The 17293-nt window shown below is 43.1% G+C and overlaps 1 protein-coding gene across 2 annotated transcripts in view; it reads left to right on the top strand.

The window, feature by feature from the left end:
- The window catches only part of ATP8A2 (ATPase phospholipid transporting 8A2), a 674656-nt gene that overhangs the window by 194317 nt on the left and 463046 nt on the right, over positions 1 to 17293 (top strand). For both annotated transcript variants that reach the window (XM_074958618.1, XM_074958626.1), the window contains exons 22-23: positions 914 to 1053; positions 6895 to 7033. In XM_074958618.1, the coding sequence (XP_074814719.1) occupies positions 914 to 1053; positions 6895 to 7033 (279 nt within the window). The remainder of the gene's footprint in view (positions 1 to 913; positions 1054 to 6894; positions 7034 to 17293) is intronic.

Genomic DNA, 17293 nt, shown 5'->3' with positions numbered 1-17293 from the left:
TCTATAATTAGGTTGATGCTTACATCAACTGTTGCTGGCTTTCAGGAGCCATGCCACAATGCCCCACACTGACAGTACAATCGACACAAGTTTTCCTGGTAAGAACGTGCACTGCTGACACAAGGTGCCACGTGTGCACACACACACAAGCAATTTAATAATTGCAATGGCTGTATGCCAGTGTAAATTAGGTTAACTTATTTTGTAGTGTAGACATGGTCTCATATATGTTAAACTTGATCAGCCGTCTAATAAAATGATCTCTTTCATACTCTATGGGGCCTATTCTCTATTTGTTGTGCAGGTGTAACTTCCGTTCACATAACTGTGAGTAATATGTATGCATGGAGGGGGAGAATACATTCTCTTCTCTGAAAGGAAGTATTGGGATGAGCAATAATTTGGGATGAGTAGTATTACATATATGAAATACCTGCTGTTGAAATATAATAATGATAATACTTACCAACCTCATTGGGGTTGTGTAACTTACAGGAATTAACATTTAAAACAAATCACTTTCAGCCTCAAATGGAAAATTAGATGAAAGATGACACTGTTGTTGCCATTGGGGAGAGGTTTGTGCATGTTAGGCCAGCTACTGATCTTGGTTACACTGGTGTAAATCCAGCGTAGTCAATGAAATTGGTTAGATTTACGCCAGTGTTAGTAAATTCACAATCTGCCCCATTTGGGTGAAGTTGGTGGAAAAGCCCAAATGTTTCCAAACTGTACTGGGAGATTGTCTTGCCTTTCTAGAGCTCTGTGTTGCATTACTTATGTGTGCAAAACTTTCATTGACTCCAGTGAGGGGGCCAGGTGTTTAGCATCTGCTGGTTCATTCAATAGAAGGATTTTAATAACCTCCCTATCAATAGGTTAATGTGTGCAACATCTATATTCTGTTTTGTAGGTTTGAGGACTCTGTGCATTGCATATGCGGACCTGTCAGAAAATTCTTATCGAGAGTGGTTAAATGTTTATAATGAAGCCAGCACAATTTTGAAAGACAGAACTCAAAAGATGGAGGAGTGCTATGAGATCATTGAAAAGGTAACAACTGCAGGCATTTATGCTGCTGAAGGCTAAATCCTGCTTACCTTATTCATGTGAATAGTTCCAAGCAGGATTATTTTGCTAAATGTATCACATGTTGAATTAATAAATACATCTGCTGGAATATACATACATATATTACACATACATATGCATGCTCTTGCTCTTTCTCACTTTTCTACTGTTGTATCCACTCCAGTTTTCATATTTATTTTTCTAATTCTCAATCCAAAAGACACTTTTTTCAGTCTATGCCGCTGAAATATTTCCTGTACAATATCTGTAAGGTTACAAATAACTAAGTTAAATGATTACAAAATGTATAAAAAATCCCCTCTCCTTTGGCCAATGAATTACTAAAATGGTTTCAGGGTTAAAACTGGCAGATAGGACTGCTGCTTTATTTGGCAGAGTTTGCTGCTTTTATTTCTGCAGCATGTTGTCTGCCATATTTTCTGTAACATGGCCAAATCCTTTCCTGCAATGGCGCTAAAATGTCAGAAAAATATGCACAGCTCTGTAGCACCTACTAGTTGTATGGGACATTTTTTCTTTCCAGGAATATTCATATGTATATACAGTACAGATACTTGGATTGTTCAATATTCATTCCATTTGTGTTACATATGATGTGATTATGTCCGTAAATAATTGCAATAATTTTAGCCTTGAGTGATTGTATGCAGGCTGCGTATACATTTTATGGGAGGGAAAATAGTTTAAATGATATGACGCCAAATGATTTCTGTTTTGTGAGCTTAAGAAATACAGATTGTGACCGTTTAAGCATATTGCTATGGTGATTAGTGAATGCACCAATATGTATGTTCATCCACTGGCTAACGTTAAAGTTGTGTAACTTCAATTAACTGCTTTTGAAATGTTGCCATCTTTCTGATCAGAAACATTTGGCTTCATTATACACCTCTGAAATGTGGATTGTATGCAGAGGAAATAGAAGAACCACACAAAAAAATTACTGTACTGTATTTCTCCTTTGAGTAGTGACCCTATAGGTGCTCCACTATCGGTGTGCTTGTGTCCCTATGCTGCTGATCGGAGAACTTCAGTAGCAGTGTCTGCTAGGCCTGCTCATGTGCTGTGTCTCCTTGTACTTCACCATGAGGCTAGTTAGCGCGCATGGGCGAGCCCTCCTCAATTTCTTCTCAACTGCCCGTGGCTAGAGACAGAAATATTATAAGAGCATTGCTTTATTTTATATATCTATAGCTAGTTAGTCTCCTAGTTATAGTTCTAGTTCTTTTCTCCTTTCTTATTTTACCCTTGAAAATAATAATAAAAAAATACTTTATTTTTCCCCTCTCTTTTCTCCCCCACTGGGGACCCTTCCCCACCAATGGGGTATGCCTGGTTTCCCAGGCTTCAAGAAGTGCCTTACTAGCAAAGAGGCAATTCCGATGGCAGACAAGCACTCCCAGTGCATTCACTGCCTCAGGGAAGGCCACATCCAGCAGCAGCGTGGTCTTTGCCATCCATGATCTCGTAAGGACAGAGAGCTCTGACAAAAGATCATCTTCATGGAGGTGGCTCTCAGGCCTGAGTCACCTGGCAGATGTGGGTCTTCCCCACAGCCCTCTACATCTAAGGGTTGTGGGTTGAAGAAACAAGCTGCAGACCCCTCTCATAAATCATCTAAGAAGAGAGCAGGAAGCCCCCACAGTGAGCCCTCAGATATCCATAAGCGATCTCCATCTCACTTAGTATCTTCAGCACCGTCAGCACTGAGACCATCTCAGTCCGGCACCCATGATTCACAGAGACTGACAGCAAACAGTACCTCTGACAGGCCCATGGACCTGATGGGTATGGGCACCGAGTCATCAGCACCGAAAGACAGGAGTAAGCACTCTACTAAAAAGGCGCTCCTGGTACACGAGTCCACGTTGGCACCACCAGTGATGGCTCACCTGGCATCGGAGCAACTGGCTTGAACAAGATCCCTGTACCCCTGGAACTGCTACCAGTACTGACGGGATCCTGCCATTCCAGGGACCTCCGCATGCTGGAATTGCATGCTGGAGTCCCCACCTCTCAGTATCGAGACCTCTACACTGAGCCTTTACCACGCATGGGAATTATCCCCACTGCCATGCTATGCCCCTCCACTCTCTAGCAAGGGTTCAGACAGTGAGCTCACAGGAGGTAGTGTTGCAGTACTTCTCCCAAGACCCATATGGTACTCAGTACGAACAGAGCCCAAAGATATACCCACAGATGGCCCCACCACCACCATCTTGGTACGGCCACCCATGGGTGCCACTGTCGGGCTCTATACAACCATTACCATTGGGTGGCGTATTGCCAGCATGCCTCTCAAGCTTCAAGCCTTGCCTGAGAACCCTCAAGACACACCCCATCGGCTGCAGCATCCAGAGCTTTGGAACCTCCCTCCACAGGACATATTGGAGCAGGAGGCTGGTATTGAGGAAAAACTGGTGTTGAGGACCATATCCTTCTCTTCTCCTGATGAAGCTGTCATGCTTCCCCCACCATCTTTTGCAGATGACTTTCGTCTCTTCCAGGAGCTGGAAGAGAGTGGCAGACACCCACCATCAACTCCTTGACATCTTCCAGTCTTCCTCCTCCTCATAGATCGCCCTCCCTATTAATGAGGTCATTTGCTCAGCAAGAACCATATACCAAACCCCATGGTCAGTAGCACATACTTGCAAGCAGGTGGATAAAAAATTCTGTGTCCCCACCAAAGAATCCACCTACAACCCAACTCCATCGTGGTGGATGCTGTCAACTCCCATGATGTTATGTTAGCAACAAGAAGAAAGTCAAGGAAAGTGTGGGCCCCTTACTGAATGAGGGAGGCAACCTAGTGACAGAGGATGTGGAAAAAGCTAATGTAATCAATGCCTTTTTTGCCTCTGTCTTCACGAACAAGGTCAGCTCCCAGACTGCTGCACTGGGCAGCACAGCATGGGGAGGAGGTGACCAGCCCTCTGTGAAGAAAGAAGTGGTTCGGGACTATTTAGAAAAGCTGGACGAGCACAAGTCCATGGGGCCGGATGTGCTGCATCCGAGAGTGTTGAAGGATTTGGCGGATGTGATTGCAGAGCCATTGCCCATTATCTTTGAAAACTCATGGCGATCGGGGGAGGTCCCAGATGACTGGAAAAAGGCTAATGTAGTGCCCATCTTTAAAAAAGGGAAGAAGGAGGATCCTGGGAACTACAGGCCAGTCAGCCTCTCCTCAGTCCCTGGAAAAATCATGGAGCAGGTCCTCAAGGAATCAATTCTGAAGCACTTAGAGGAGAGGAAAGTGATCAGGAACAGTCAGCATGGATTCACCAAGGGCAAGTCATGCCTGACTAATCTAATTGCCTTCTATGATGAGATAACTGGCTCTGTGGATGAGCGGAAAGCAGTGGACGTGTTGTTCCTTGACTTTAGCAAAGCTTTTGACACGGTCTCCCACAGTATTCTTGCCAGCAAGTTAAAGAAGTATGGGCTGGATGAATGGACGATAAGGTGGATAGAAAGCTGGCTAGATTGTCGGGCTCAACGGGTAGTGATCAATGGCTCCATGTCTAGTTGGCAGCCAGTATCAAGTGGAGTGCCCCAAGGGTCGGTCCTGGGGCCGGTTTTGTTCAATATCTTCCTTAATGATCTGGAGGATGGTGTGGATTGCACCCTCAGCAAGTTTGCAGATGACACTAAACTAGGAGGAGTGGTAGATACGCTGGAGGGTAGGGATAGGATACAGAGGGACCTAGACAAATCAGAGGATTGGGCCAAAAGAAATCTGATGAGGTTCAACAAGGACAAGTGCAGAGTCCTGCACTTAGGACGGAAGAATCCCATGCACCGCTACAGACTAGGGACCGAATGGCTCGGCAGCAGTTCTGCGGAAAAGGACCTAGGGGGTTACAGTGGACGAGAAGCTGGATATGAGTCAACAGTGTGCCCTTGTTGCCAAGAAGGCCAATGGCATTTTGGGCTGTACAAGTAGGGGCATTGCCAGCAGATCGAGGGACGTGATCATTCCCCTCTACTCGATATTGGTGAGGCCTCATCTGGAGTGCTGCATCCAGTTTTGGGCCCCACACTACAAGAAGGATGTGGAAAAATTGGAAAGAGTCCAGCGGAGGGCAACAAAAATGATTAGGGGTCTGGAATACATGACTTATGAGGAGAGGCTGAGGGAACTGGGATTGTTTAGTCTGCGAAAGAGAAGAATGAGGGGGGATTTGATAGCTGCTTTCAACTACCTGAAAGGGGGTTCCAAAGAGGATGGCTCTAGACTGTTCTCAGTGGTAGAAGATGACAGAACAAGGAGTAATGGTCTCAAGTCGCAGTGGGGGAGGTTTAGGTTGGATATTAGGAAAAACTTTTTCACTAGGAGGGTGGTGAAACACTGGAATGCGTTACCTAGGGAGGTGGTAGAATCTCCTTCCTTAGAAGTTTTTAAGGTCAGGCTTGACAAAGCCCTGGCTGGGATGATTTAGTTGGGGAATGGTCCTGCTTTGAGCAGGGGGTTGGACTAGATGACCTCCTGAGGTCCCTTCCAACTCTGATATTCTATGATTCTGTGATTCTGTGACTGACAACACCAGTTGAGGGCTACTCTCTGCAAGAGGGATTGGAAGTGCCTCGACCTTTTTGGTAGCAAGTTAGCCACTCTCCAATTCTGTACCACCAACTACCAGGCCCTCACGGCAAAATATGTTTATATAAACTCCTCAAATTTAAGTGACTTTACTGAGCAGATACCAGATTCACATTTGACTCTTTCAAGGCCATTATCTGGGAAGTCCAGTTAGTGGCAAAGACATTGCTGCAATCTGCCCTCGACGCAGCTGACACAGCAGCTAAATCCATCTCCATGGCTGTGGTGATGCAACAGGTGTCATGACTCCATCTGTCGGGTTTCTTGAAAGAGGTGCAGTCTGCCATTAAGGACCTTCCTTTTGAGGGCACAAAGTTCTTCAGTGAGAAGACTGATGCTTCCCTTCACATCCTTAAGGATTCCAGGGCTACTCTCTGGTTGCTGGGTGTCTACATGCTGGGACAAAAGAGAAGATTTAGTTCCCAATCCCAGCATAGACCATACACATCTCAATATCAACGTCAATGCCATTATGAGACACAAAGAAAGAAAGGGAAATTCCCTAAAAGCAAACCACCAGGCCCGCAATCTTCTTCGTCCCAGTCCTAGAGATCATTGAAACCGGGTACTCCATTCATTTTACTTCCCTACCCTTCCCTGTCCCATTCATGAGAGTATACTACAAAAAGAGCCACCATCTTTGGCTCCACAGTACTGTCATCTGTAACGGACCAGACTCTGAAGTACTGGCCCTCCAGAAAGTATACTGCTTGGGAGTCACCTACAGTGGAACACCCATAGGGACACTACTCGAAGAAGAAGAAGTTACTCACTTTGTGCAGTAACAATGGTTCTTCAAGATATGTGTCCCTCCACAACCCACCCTTCTCCCTCTACTTCGGAGTTCTTATCAATGACTCTGTGCTAGAGAAGGAACTTAGGGGGGTTAGCCCGCATGCACTGACTAGCCTCGGGCACAGCACAAGGAGAGAGAGTGCATGTGTGGGCTTACTGGAACTGCTATTGAAGTTCTCCGATCAGCAGCTCAAGGACACAAGCACACCTACAGTGGAGCACCCATAGGGACACACATCTAGAAGACCCATTGTTTCTGCACAAGGTGAGTAACTTCTTCATCTCTTGTCAAAACGTATTAGTGATGAGGTACAGCATGCATCATTAATTCCCTTTTTGAGTGTGTTCTAAGCTGATATTTGGCCTAAAGAAAACAATCCCTCAAATTCTTATGTTTATTTCAGGATTTGCTGCTTCTTGGAGCTACAGCCATTGAGGACCGCCTTCAAGCAGGTGTTCCAGAAACTATAGCAACGCTAATGAAAGCAGAAATCAAGATATGGATCCTGACAGGGGACAAACAGGAAACAGCTCTCAACATAGGTAGCAACAGCAACCTTCATATTTTATTTTGCTTTGAATTCACCTGATACAGAACTGTGAAGATATGTAGCGAATGTGTGCACTAAGGTAACTGGTGCTAGTGATTAAGAAGCCATTGTAACTTCCACTGAATGAAAAATATTAATTAGAGTTTAAGGTGCAATCTAGTTCGTATATTTGAAGGTGAAAGTAGCATTCCAGCAGTAGGGGGAAATCAGCTTGTATGAAAAAGTTCTTGACATTAATAGCTTAGGGCTATATTATAATTTCTCATAACAAAAATCTCTCAATTCTGCATGCAGTTCTGTACATGGAGAGGGAGATCAGATTGTCTGAAATGAATTGCTATCCATGGAACATATTTGAGGAGAATTTGGCCCTTTAGGTTATAATGGTGTATCTGTTCCACAACAGGTGCTACTCAATATTGAGGAAAAAGAGTCTGCCCATAGATATGAAAACAAATTACAGAGAGAAGCACCACAGAAAGGAACTATGGGGAGCATAGGTACGCCATAACCTGCTTAATTGAAATAAAAGACATCTACTGTAGGAAAAAGGCATGGTTACATACTTTAACCTATTTTTAACCCCAACTTCAACCTATCTTTCTAGTATACATAAACCTCCTTGGGTGACCGATTCATAGGACCCAGTCCCCTAGGAAACAGCTGTACAAAATTGTGACCTCTCTTCTGTTGACAATAAGAAATTCTCCTGTGAATTTTGCTGTCATCATGTGCACATGTTAGGAATTGAGTCATCCAAACCAGGTATTCCTCTGAATACCTCCATCTCAGCCAGGACTAGGTCTTCTTGAGCATCTTCAGTAATGATAGTGTAATACACCTCGTTGGGTAGGTGGCCTAGTGAGTAGCACACCTAGTGCCACCTCCCAGTGGGAAAGTCTTTCAGTCCAGTCTCTCTTCTTACCAGATGGGGAATGAAGTGGGGATGAGACTTAAGTCCCTCCTTCACCAGGGCCAGTTGGTAGGGGAGCCTGGGCCCTCCCGCTCTACTGGGCTCTGACCCAGGGCCCTAATAAGGTCAACAATGTCTGGCACCCTAGAGTCCCCTCTGAGTTACCCTCCCAAGGTCACTTCCTACCATCTGCTTCTCTCCCCCGGCCCAAAGTCCAATATAAGGTAGAAAGAAAAGATAACTAAACGTTCAGACCCAACCGCGCTCAGCATGCAGTCTTCTTCCTCTCAGCAGGCTCCTCCGGTGCTCTTGTCCAGGAGTCCTCCCAGTAGGTCTGTCTTCCTCCCCAGCCTTCTGCCTTCTGAGCTGAGTTGGTCTTCTCCAGTTGGAGCATTCTGTGCAGGTGTGGAGGGGTGGGGCTACCTGGACCTTGTCCTTTAACCCCTTCAAGCCCAGCATGGGGTTTATGCACCCCATCACAGATGGGTAGTAACGGGAAATGGGTTAACACAATAGCTGATTTTAATGAGGTTTTCCATATTTTTGAGAGCTGCTCTGCCACCTAATTCTTGAGGTCCTTCAGAACTCTGTACTGATTCTATCTGGCCCCTGTGACATTTTATTTCTCCTTTTTTGACATATAAGCAAGGGCAGCTTTATTGTGAGTTCACGGGTTCAGTTGCACCCACAGAACTCATGAAGCTAAGGGTGCAAAAACTTATGCCCATTTCTTATTGCTTCTCTATTTCCTTTTTATTTTTTTTTATTTTTTAATTTTTTTTGGATGGATGCCTTTTCAGCTCAAATAACTTCTTCAACCTTGCCATTTAACCAGTGGATTTTTTCTTGCATTCTTGCTTCCTCTTTTTTCACAAGCATATATGTCATCTGTGACTCATGCAATGACTTTGTTAGACTTACACGCATTATTGTGGGACAATTTAAAAAGATATAGCATGGTGGAACAGTATTTTTAAAAATTGAAATTGTTCTATCATGGTGCACAAATACCTTAACAGAGTTAACTGTGTGAGTCACAGATGGCATACATACACCCAAACAAAAAGGAAATAAGGAGACGAAAGCCCCACTAAATAACAAGATTACAAAACTTATATATGTTGTGTGTCTCACACATTTGCACACACATATATAATGTAATTTCCATTATAGGCCTGTAGAATCACTTGTTATTAAGGTTGCCCAATCCTACCTATGATAAGACCCTGTTTCCAGTTGCTTATAACTTTGCCAAACTTTAACCACTTGGGCTAAAAAAATGTTCATGCCAGGTGTGGATTTTACCTTCCTGAGAGATGGAGTTATGCTGATGTAAGTTTCTAGTGTAGACCAGCCCTAAGCCTTTGCATAAATTCAGAGATTTGCTAGAGCTTTGGAGCTAATTCCCCAAAGATTCCATCCACACTGGATATGGTGCAGCCCAGGGATAAGCAGGACTTTACCTGCAGTTGCAGCTCTGGGCACCTGTGGGTGGGCCAGGGTCAGGCAGGCACATGAACTGAGGGTGGGAAGCTGTTCTCTAGTCTTCCTAATGCCCCCCTTCTGACCCCAGGCAGTGTGGCGGAGGAAGCTGCCTGAATGGAAGGCAAAAGGGCAAGAATTGGTTCTGGGGCAAATAGGTTGAGACAAGGAACCTGCCATGGGAGACTGGACTGGGAACAAGTGGGGCTGTGGGAAGAAGTTGGGAGAGGGAGCAACAACTGATCTGTTGAGTGGTTGAGGTGAGGGGGAAGAACTGTGATTGGCTGGGCAAAGTCTTTGACAAGGAGCCTGGATGGGAAAGGCGGGGACTGAGATTGGACAAAGAGTCTAGGGATGGAGATTGGGACTGGGAGTCAGAAGTGATAGGGAACATGGGATGTGGAGTGTATCCAGAGACTGGAGGAATGAGCGACAGAGCAGATGAGGAACTGGGAGGGAAGGAGGGACTGGCTAGGCAAAGAGACTAGGGTTCAAGAGCTAGAGGGTGGGGATAGGAACTGGGAATGGCTGGACAAGAAGACTGGGATTGAGAAATCCAGGGGGCGAGGCAAGGATTTACTGGGCAAAGACGACTTGGTTTGGGATGAGGAACCTGAGGAATGGAGACTGAGGCTGGGTAGTGAGGGAGAATGGGACTGAGATGAGGAGCTAGAAGTGGGGAAGACACGGCTGGGACATGGCCAGTTTGGAAGGGATATGACAGAAAGGGTCAAGATTGTGGGGCACAGGTAGGAGAACCTGTGCCCACTGGAGTTCACTCCCCTCCAGAGCCGGGAATGCAACCCAACATTCCTGAGTCTCACCATTCCTCTGCTGTCAACAAATATCTGTGAAACCCACTGGCAAAATGTGTGTGTCTCACCTCTAAGACAGTGCTTGTCCACACAGAGGATGACAACTTCTGCTGTCAGCTACTCCATTAGCTCAAGCGGCAGAGAGCTGTGCTATGGATGTAAAAGTTTCAACCCTGCTGGTGACCATGTGGGTGTCAATATGATGTCATATGGTGGAGTTTGTTTTTTCAGTTAGTTTTTTTAAACATAGAAAATTATATACAAAAATCAGTTAAAAGAACATTTATCAAAGTTGCAAAGTCAAACACTTAAAACTTAGGACATACCACAATTAAGGTTGCCTGTGCAACCTTAATTCAGAGCCGTGTGTATGCATTATGATACAATCTTCAATTACATGATCATATACAGTTTCTTCCACAGGACACCTGCCTCATTCAGTGCATAGAACAGACCTGCTCTGAGGATGAATCAGGGTTGTGTACCGAAGGAGTCTGTTGTCGGGCCATTGCTTAATTTTTTGCACCCGTTGGGAGATGTGTAGTGAATGAGCCAGGGGATTACAGAAAGAGAAGGCAGTTGAATGCTGCCCTGGTGCATTGGATTCTAGTTCCTATGTGATGCTAATCAAGTCACTTAAACCGAATTTTTCAGAGTAGTCAATGAGGGTACGTCTACACAGCCGGCAGCAGGCCATGGCAGCAAATCTCCAAGTCTGGGTTGACAGACTCAGGCTTGTGGGGCTCACACTACCGTGCTAAAAAGAGCTGTGTGGCCAGTGCTTTTAACTTGCAGCTCATGCTCTAGGCTTCAGAGCCCAAGCTCCAGCCTGAGTTGCAACATCCACACAGCTATTTGTAGCCAGGGCCGGCTCCAGGCCCCAGCGTTCCCAGCAGGTGCTTGGGGCGGCAGTTAGAAAGGGGCGGCAGTTCCTCCGGCCGCGGCGGCAATTCGGCAGCAGCTTCTTCCTTTTGCTGTCCGCGGCGGCAGTTTTTTTCACTGTAGAGCCGGCCCTGTTTCTAGCGTGGTGACTATTTTTAGGAAATCTTTCGACCCAGGCTTAGAGGCTCACTGCTGAGGGTTGTGTAGGCAAACCCTAATTGTGTGTTTCTCATTTTCTAGGTGCCTGACTTGAGATCTTGGGGTCTGATTGGCAAAAGTGCTGATTACTCAAAGCTGCAATTGGAGGCAGTGGGAGCTGTGCTTGTGCATATAAAGTGCTGTGTGATGCTAAACACTCTGAAAAATCAGATCCTAGGTATCACACCCAAAATGAGTGGATACTTTTGACCTGAATCTCTCTTTGCCTCAGTTCCCCATCTGTAAAACAGAGCAAATAAATACCTCCTTGTCTCAGAGGTGTTCTTAAAATAAATGGTGAAACACTCATATACTATAATGATGAGCACCATAGAAAAGCCCAGGAGGAAATTCATTTGTCTTCAGAGCAGGGTTTGAATAGTTTGCAGTAACTAAGGGGTAGGGCCACACGTTGAACAATGTCGGGGGAAGATAGCTGCTCATTAAGTGAACACTGTCCATCCTGAGGCAGGGGTCCTGTGAAAAAATGAGATGTGACTGAAGACAGTTTGATAATGCATATGAACAATTGGGGCTGAAATAAAGTTGCACAGGGAACCTTTATTCTGGCATTTCTTAACATCTGAATGCTTGGCTTTTCAACCTTAATGTTCTTTTATTGTAGTTTTTCCTGTGTAGTGTATATATAAATATCATATTGATTTCTACTGGGGAAAGTCTTCTGTGGAATATATCATTCAGTCCTGTGTATCTTATTTCCAGAAAGATATAGACAAACTGGAGAGAGTTCAGAGAAGAGCAAAAAAAAAAAAAAAAATTAATTGTCTGAGGGATTGACATATGAGAAAAGATTAAAGGAACTATGAGTTAAATCCTGGCCCCATTGAAGTCAGTGGGAATTTTGCCATTGACTTCAATGGAGCCAGGATTTCACCCTAAATCTCTGCATCTTGGCTAAGTCATGACTACAAGAGTGTGTACACTAAGGAGGGAGAGGAATTTTTCAGCATGATGCAAAGGGGAACTACTTGAAGTAATGGTATGAAATTAGAGAAAGAAGAATGTAGGAGAAATGTCCTGCAGTGAGACATATTAGATGGTGGAGTAAATACTCTAAGGTCTTGTCTACACTTACCGCGGCGCAGCTACGCCAGTGTGGCTGCACTGCTTTAGCACTTAGTGAAGAAGCTGCTACCTATGCTAATGGGAGAGCTTCTCCTATTGGCGCAGATACTCCATCTCCCCAAGAGGTGGTAGCTATGTCGATGAGAAAAGTCCTCCCGTCGACATAGCGCTGTCTACACCAGGGGTTAGGTTGGTATAAATACATCACTCAGGGGTGTGGATTTTCCACAGCCCTGAGTCACGTAGTTAGACTGACATAGATTCCTTGTGTAGACCAAGCGTCAGGGAAGTGGTGGTGGCCCTTTCCTTGAGATCTTTCAGAGCAGCTAAAATACCACCGTAAGAACAATACAGAATAGGTAGGGGGATGAATTATGGATGTTGGTTTCCATCTTTGTCTAGAACTTTCCATGGTCACATGACCTTTTTGGCTGGAATTCAGATGGCTCTGGAGATTGGAGTCGAAAATGTCACCTGCCAATTTTAAGCCAGTGGAATATGTCTGGTTTGAACAGATAAGGGCAATTGGCCAAGATATCCTTGTCCATCAGCATATACTACAAAGTGCTGCATCTCTTGAGTCACTTCTTCCTTAGCTCTTTGCCACCATGCCAGCAGAACCAAACTGACTGTACCAACACAGTCCTCAGGAAGGACCTATCCAGCTCAGCCCTCGAGAGTTTCAACTATATGAAAACGCTAGTTTTTGTGCTGTGTGACAAGCTTGTCTTCACCTACAGGTGTATAATCATGGTAGATTGACCCCTTCACAACTTCATGCCAATAAGAGGGAGCAGGAGTTGGTCTTACTTCACGCCATTGAGACCCATCAAAGGATGTTACAGGAACTATCTGTGTGCCAGCTTCTACTTCACTGCCCTTCATGCTGTGACAGAATATTCTAATGTTGCACTGCCCTCTAATCAGATACAAGAAGGGAAAGTCTACAGTAGAAATAAACAACTGGTTATTAGTAAGAAATTTAAAAAACCCTCTCATTCCCAGTGCCGTGGTAGAGGAGGCCAGTTTTTCCATGACCATCAAGAAAAAGTGCCTGCAGTGTATGCAAGTGCAACAGCTTGCTTATGAAAAACCCTTCAGTTATCTGAGCAAGCAGGCATATGTGCCTATTGTGCTTGTACAGCATCTAGCCCAGTGGGGTCCTGGACCAGAGTAGAGCCCTAGGTGCTACCGCAATACACATAGTAAATAGTAATATAATAAAAGGAGCAGCTGTCCTTCTGACTGTCTGTCTGTTTTGCATTGCAAATGTGGATTTTTAAAAAAATATATATATATATAAGGTGTATTTTTAGAGGCTTATTTGAAAACACAGCCTATGAGTTTGAAACAAATGGAACACCATCTCTCCAGATCTTGAATTATTTTCTTGGTAAGGCTGATGAGCAATGCACGCATCTCAATCCTGATCCTGAAGTACCAAACAGTTTTAGGACGTTCGGTGGAAGACAGAACAGAATTGGAACCAAATTTCCTAATTTGGATTTCTATCCCACAGCAAACATCTGTTGTTCTATGGAACTTGTGCCCATATGTTTACTTGTCTCACATGCTTATGGATTTGCCACCCTGTCATATAGGACAAGCAAGTACAATTTATCTACTTAATCCAAAATATCTGCTTAATCCTAAAGTTCTTCAGGCCTTCTTATCAGACGAAGAGAAGCAGAGCTTCACTCTGTCTGGTCTTGTGAATGGACAGGCTGTCATGCACATATTATACATACATAGTCCCGGTATTACCTTGTTGCCAAAGTCTGCAAACATCATCCTTACCAAAAAGTCCTCAAAGAAAGCTATAGTTAGCCTGTATAAAGCACCACTCACACTTGCCTTTCTTTGTTTGCAGGTTTACAAATCTTTACCAACAGCCATTAGCTTTTTTTCCTTTAGGAATTACCTATTTTAGTAACATGCTGGTTTCTTGTTGAAGCAGATACTTTCTTAACATCCTCAAATTAGCTCTGACTTTAAGGCCTTTAGCTGTTTGAACAAAAGTGACGTATGAGCCATTATGTACACAGATCTGCAGGTAGACTGTTAGTAATTTTCTGAGTGGCCTTTTGCCAAAATTCTGGAATTCTGTGACCGAACTTGCATTACTTTAGCAAAGTTTCAGACACTCAGTAATTTTCATTATTTAGCTTTAAAATTGGCTTCAGTTAGTCTAAGTGAAATTTCAGATGCAGTCTGCATGACTCATATAGTTATTGTTTGCTTACTGGAATTGTGTAAGATCTCAGTGTACCTGTAGCATTCAAAGGCAGTAAAATGGATTAAACAGGATTTTCTGAAGTGATAGTATTTCTAGTAGAAATACGGTGGGTGGCTTAATATCTAAAGGTTTCAGAGTAACAGCCGTGTTAGTCTGTATTCGCAAAAAAGAAAAGAAGGACTTGTGGCACCTTAGAGACTAACCAATTTATTTGAGCATGAGCTTGCATCCGATGAAGTGAGCTGTAGCTCACGAAAGCTTATGCTCAAATAAATTGGTTAGTCTCTAAGGTGCCACAAGTCCTTCTTTTCTTTTTGTTAATATCTAAATATTTTTAAGAGTCATTTACCACTGCTTCTGGTGTGAATCTTCTGTAAAATCAGTTTGTTGATCTCAGCTTGCTCCTCAAAGGACAATAATCAACAACCACAAAAGCACTTTCTTTTTATTTGCCATAGCTAGTAAAATGCAACAATGGATGTCAGTACAGACCTTTCAGAATAGTGTCTATGTTAATTGGTGAAGTATTATGATTTACATAGGCTTGTTCTGTGACTGACTGAATCGTATCTGGCCTGACAGAGAGGGACATTGTTTTCCACTAATTCATATCTTTTTGAAATTTGTACACAGGCTCAAAATAAAGCAAATATTGGGATGCAGAGGGATACCTTTTAAAAACTGTGCCTTTAAATGATCACTATAATTAGTCTAATGTTTAGCAGTAACATTTTGTGTGCAGTTTGAATCATATTTGTAAAACTTGTTTTAAATTACATTTTAAAGTTCCTTTGTAAGCACAAAGGTTTACAATCACTGTGCATAACTTCTGGTACCCTTCTAGCTTTAATTTAATGGTTAACTTCAGGTAAATAAAAGTCCCAGAGGTGCCTGTCTCAGCCACTTTATGGACTTAGTTACATTTTTGGATTAAGGATCTAGATCCCAATTTACAAGTGTGGATTGACATTTTATACCTAGCTTTGATCCAGAAGTTGATCTCATTTTACGAAACTGGAGTGTCTGAACTTTTAGTTTTAATTTGCCATAATAGCAGTGCCAGAAGTAACTATATTAACCATTTGTATAGAATATATAGTTATAAACGTCAGTTAGCAACTTTAAGTGCCAATTACTATACTTTTAACACACTGATGTTATATTTTAAGATGTTAGAGGTCTGAAATTGTGCATAATATATAAGTATCTTATAAAATGGTGATAGGTTTGTGTTTTGCGCCCTCTTTCTGAGCCCTATCCTGTTCCTATTTATCTCAATGATGAAACTTCAGTTGACTTCACTGGTTGCAGGATTGGCCCTCTTGACTCCATAATTGCCAAGACATATAGCAGAACTGCTTAACGTTTTCTCCAGAACTTCTTCATCTTGCTCCAGCTGTCAAATGGCGTCTTGCTTGATTTGAAAGATGTAAAATAAAACAGCGAGCAGCAGTTTCAAAATTACTGCTCACTGTTGCAGCTGTTGTTCCAATCAAAAACTACTAGAAAATCCATTTGAATTAGTTATACTGAATTTGTAACAGTCTACTGCATAAAGCTGCAGCCTTTCCCTGGGGAAAGAATAAGCCTGACATGGAGGGAAATGATTAAAGTTGTAATATCCCATTTTTTTCAGTGAAAATAAAAATGTAGCTCTTCAGTCTGGAGCTAATTTAAGAATCCCAATTTTTCCCCCCCTTAAATTCAGCATGTGGGACTCCCCCCACCGCCCCCGCCCGAATGGAAGTAGTAGGCTGGAATTACACTGGAGCCAAAAGAATCCTTATGTGTTTTTTCTTGTGAAGTCTGTTTTTTGTTTGTCATTACCCACTAAAAGGTTTAATTACTCTTTCTGATAGTGAGTCTCTTTGGGTGGAATAGCATAGAAAATCATGGACTGTGCAGCTTTCCTATTGTCAACCCTGTTTTACTAGCTATGCTTCATCATTTTCTCAACAGAGTCATACAGTCTCACAGCTGGCCCCCATCCTCTTTTATTTGTAGAAAGTAATCCTTATCTAGTCTACACAAATGTAGTCATTGCAAAATATTGCCCAAAATATTATTGCAAAGCTATATTATTTTGGGCCATAATTATACTTAACGTAAGTTGTGAAGAGCATCAGGCAGAAACATCCTTGACAATAATAATTACAATTTTCAAAATTCTTCTTTATTTACTGTCCTAAATGTTGTGCAATACAGCTGTATGCTGTTAAACAGCTGCTATTTTCCACCCAAGAGGAGGCTGCATTTCAGTTGTAGGTTAAAGTGATTCTTTCATATGTCAGTCCTCAATAACGCCTATAAAATATACTAGCACCATGAAAAATCTTGTAGTCTGACTAAATGACTTACATTGCTGTGAATAGAACAGGAGTACTTGTGGCACCTTAGAGACTAACAAATTTATTAGAGCATAAGCTTTCGTGGGCTACAGCTCACTTCATCAGATACATAGAATGGAACATTATATATAGAGTGTATATATATATATATACACACACACACATACAGATAAGTTGGAAGTTACCATACAAACTGTGAGAGGCTAATTAGTTAAGATGAGCTATTATCAGCAGGAGAAAAAAACTTTTGTAGTGATAATCAAGATGGCCCATTTAGACAGTTGACAAGAAG

The sequence above is a fragment of the Natator depressus genome, chromosome 1 (assembly GCF_965152275.1).
Source record: "Natator depressus isolate rNatDep1 chromosome 1, rNatDep2.hap1, whole genome shotgun sequence".
Taxonomy (NCBI): domain Eukaryota; kingdom Metazoa; phylum Chordata; order Testudines; family Cheloniidae; genus Natator; species Natator depressus.
This window is presented reverse-complemented; position numbering and strand designations above follow the sequence as displayed.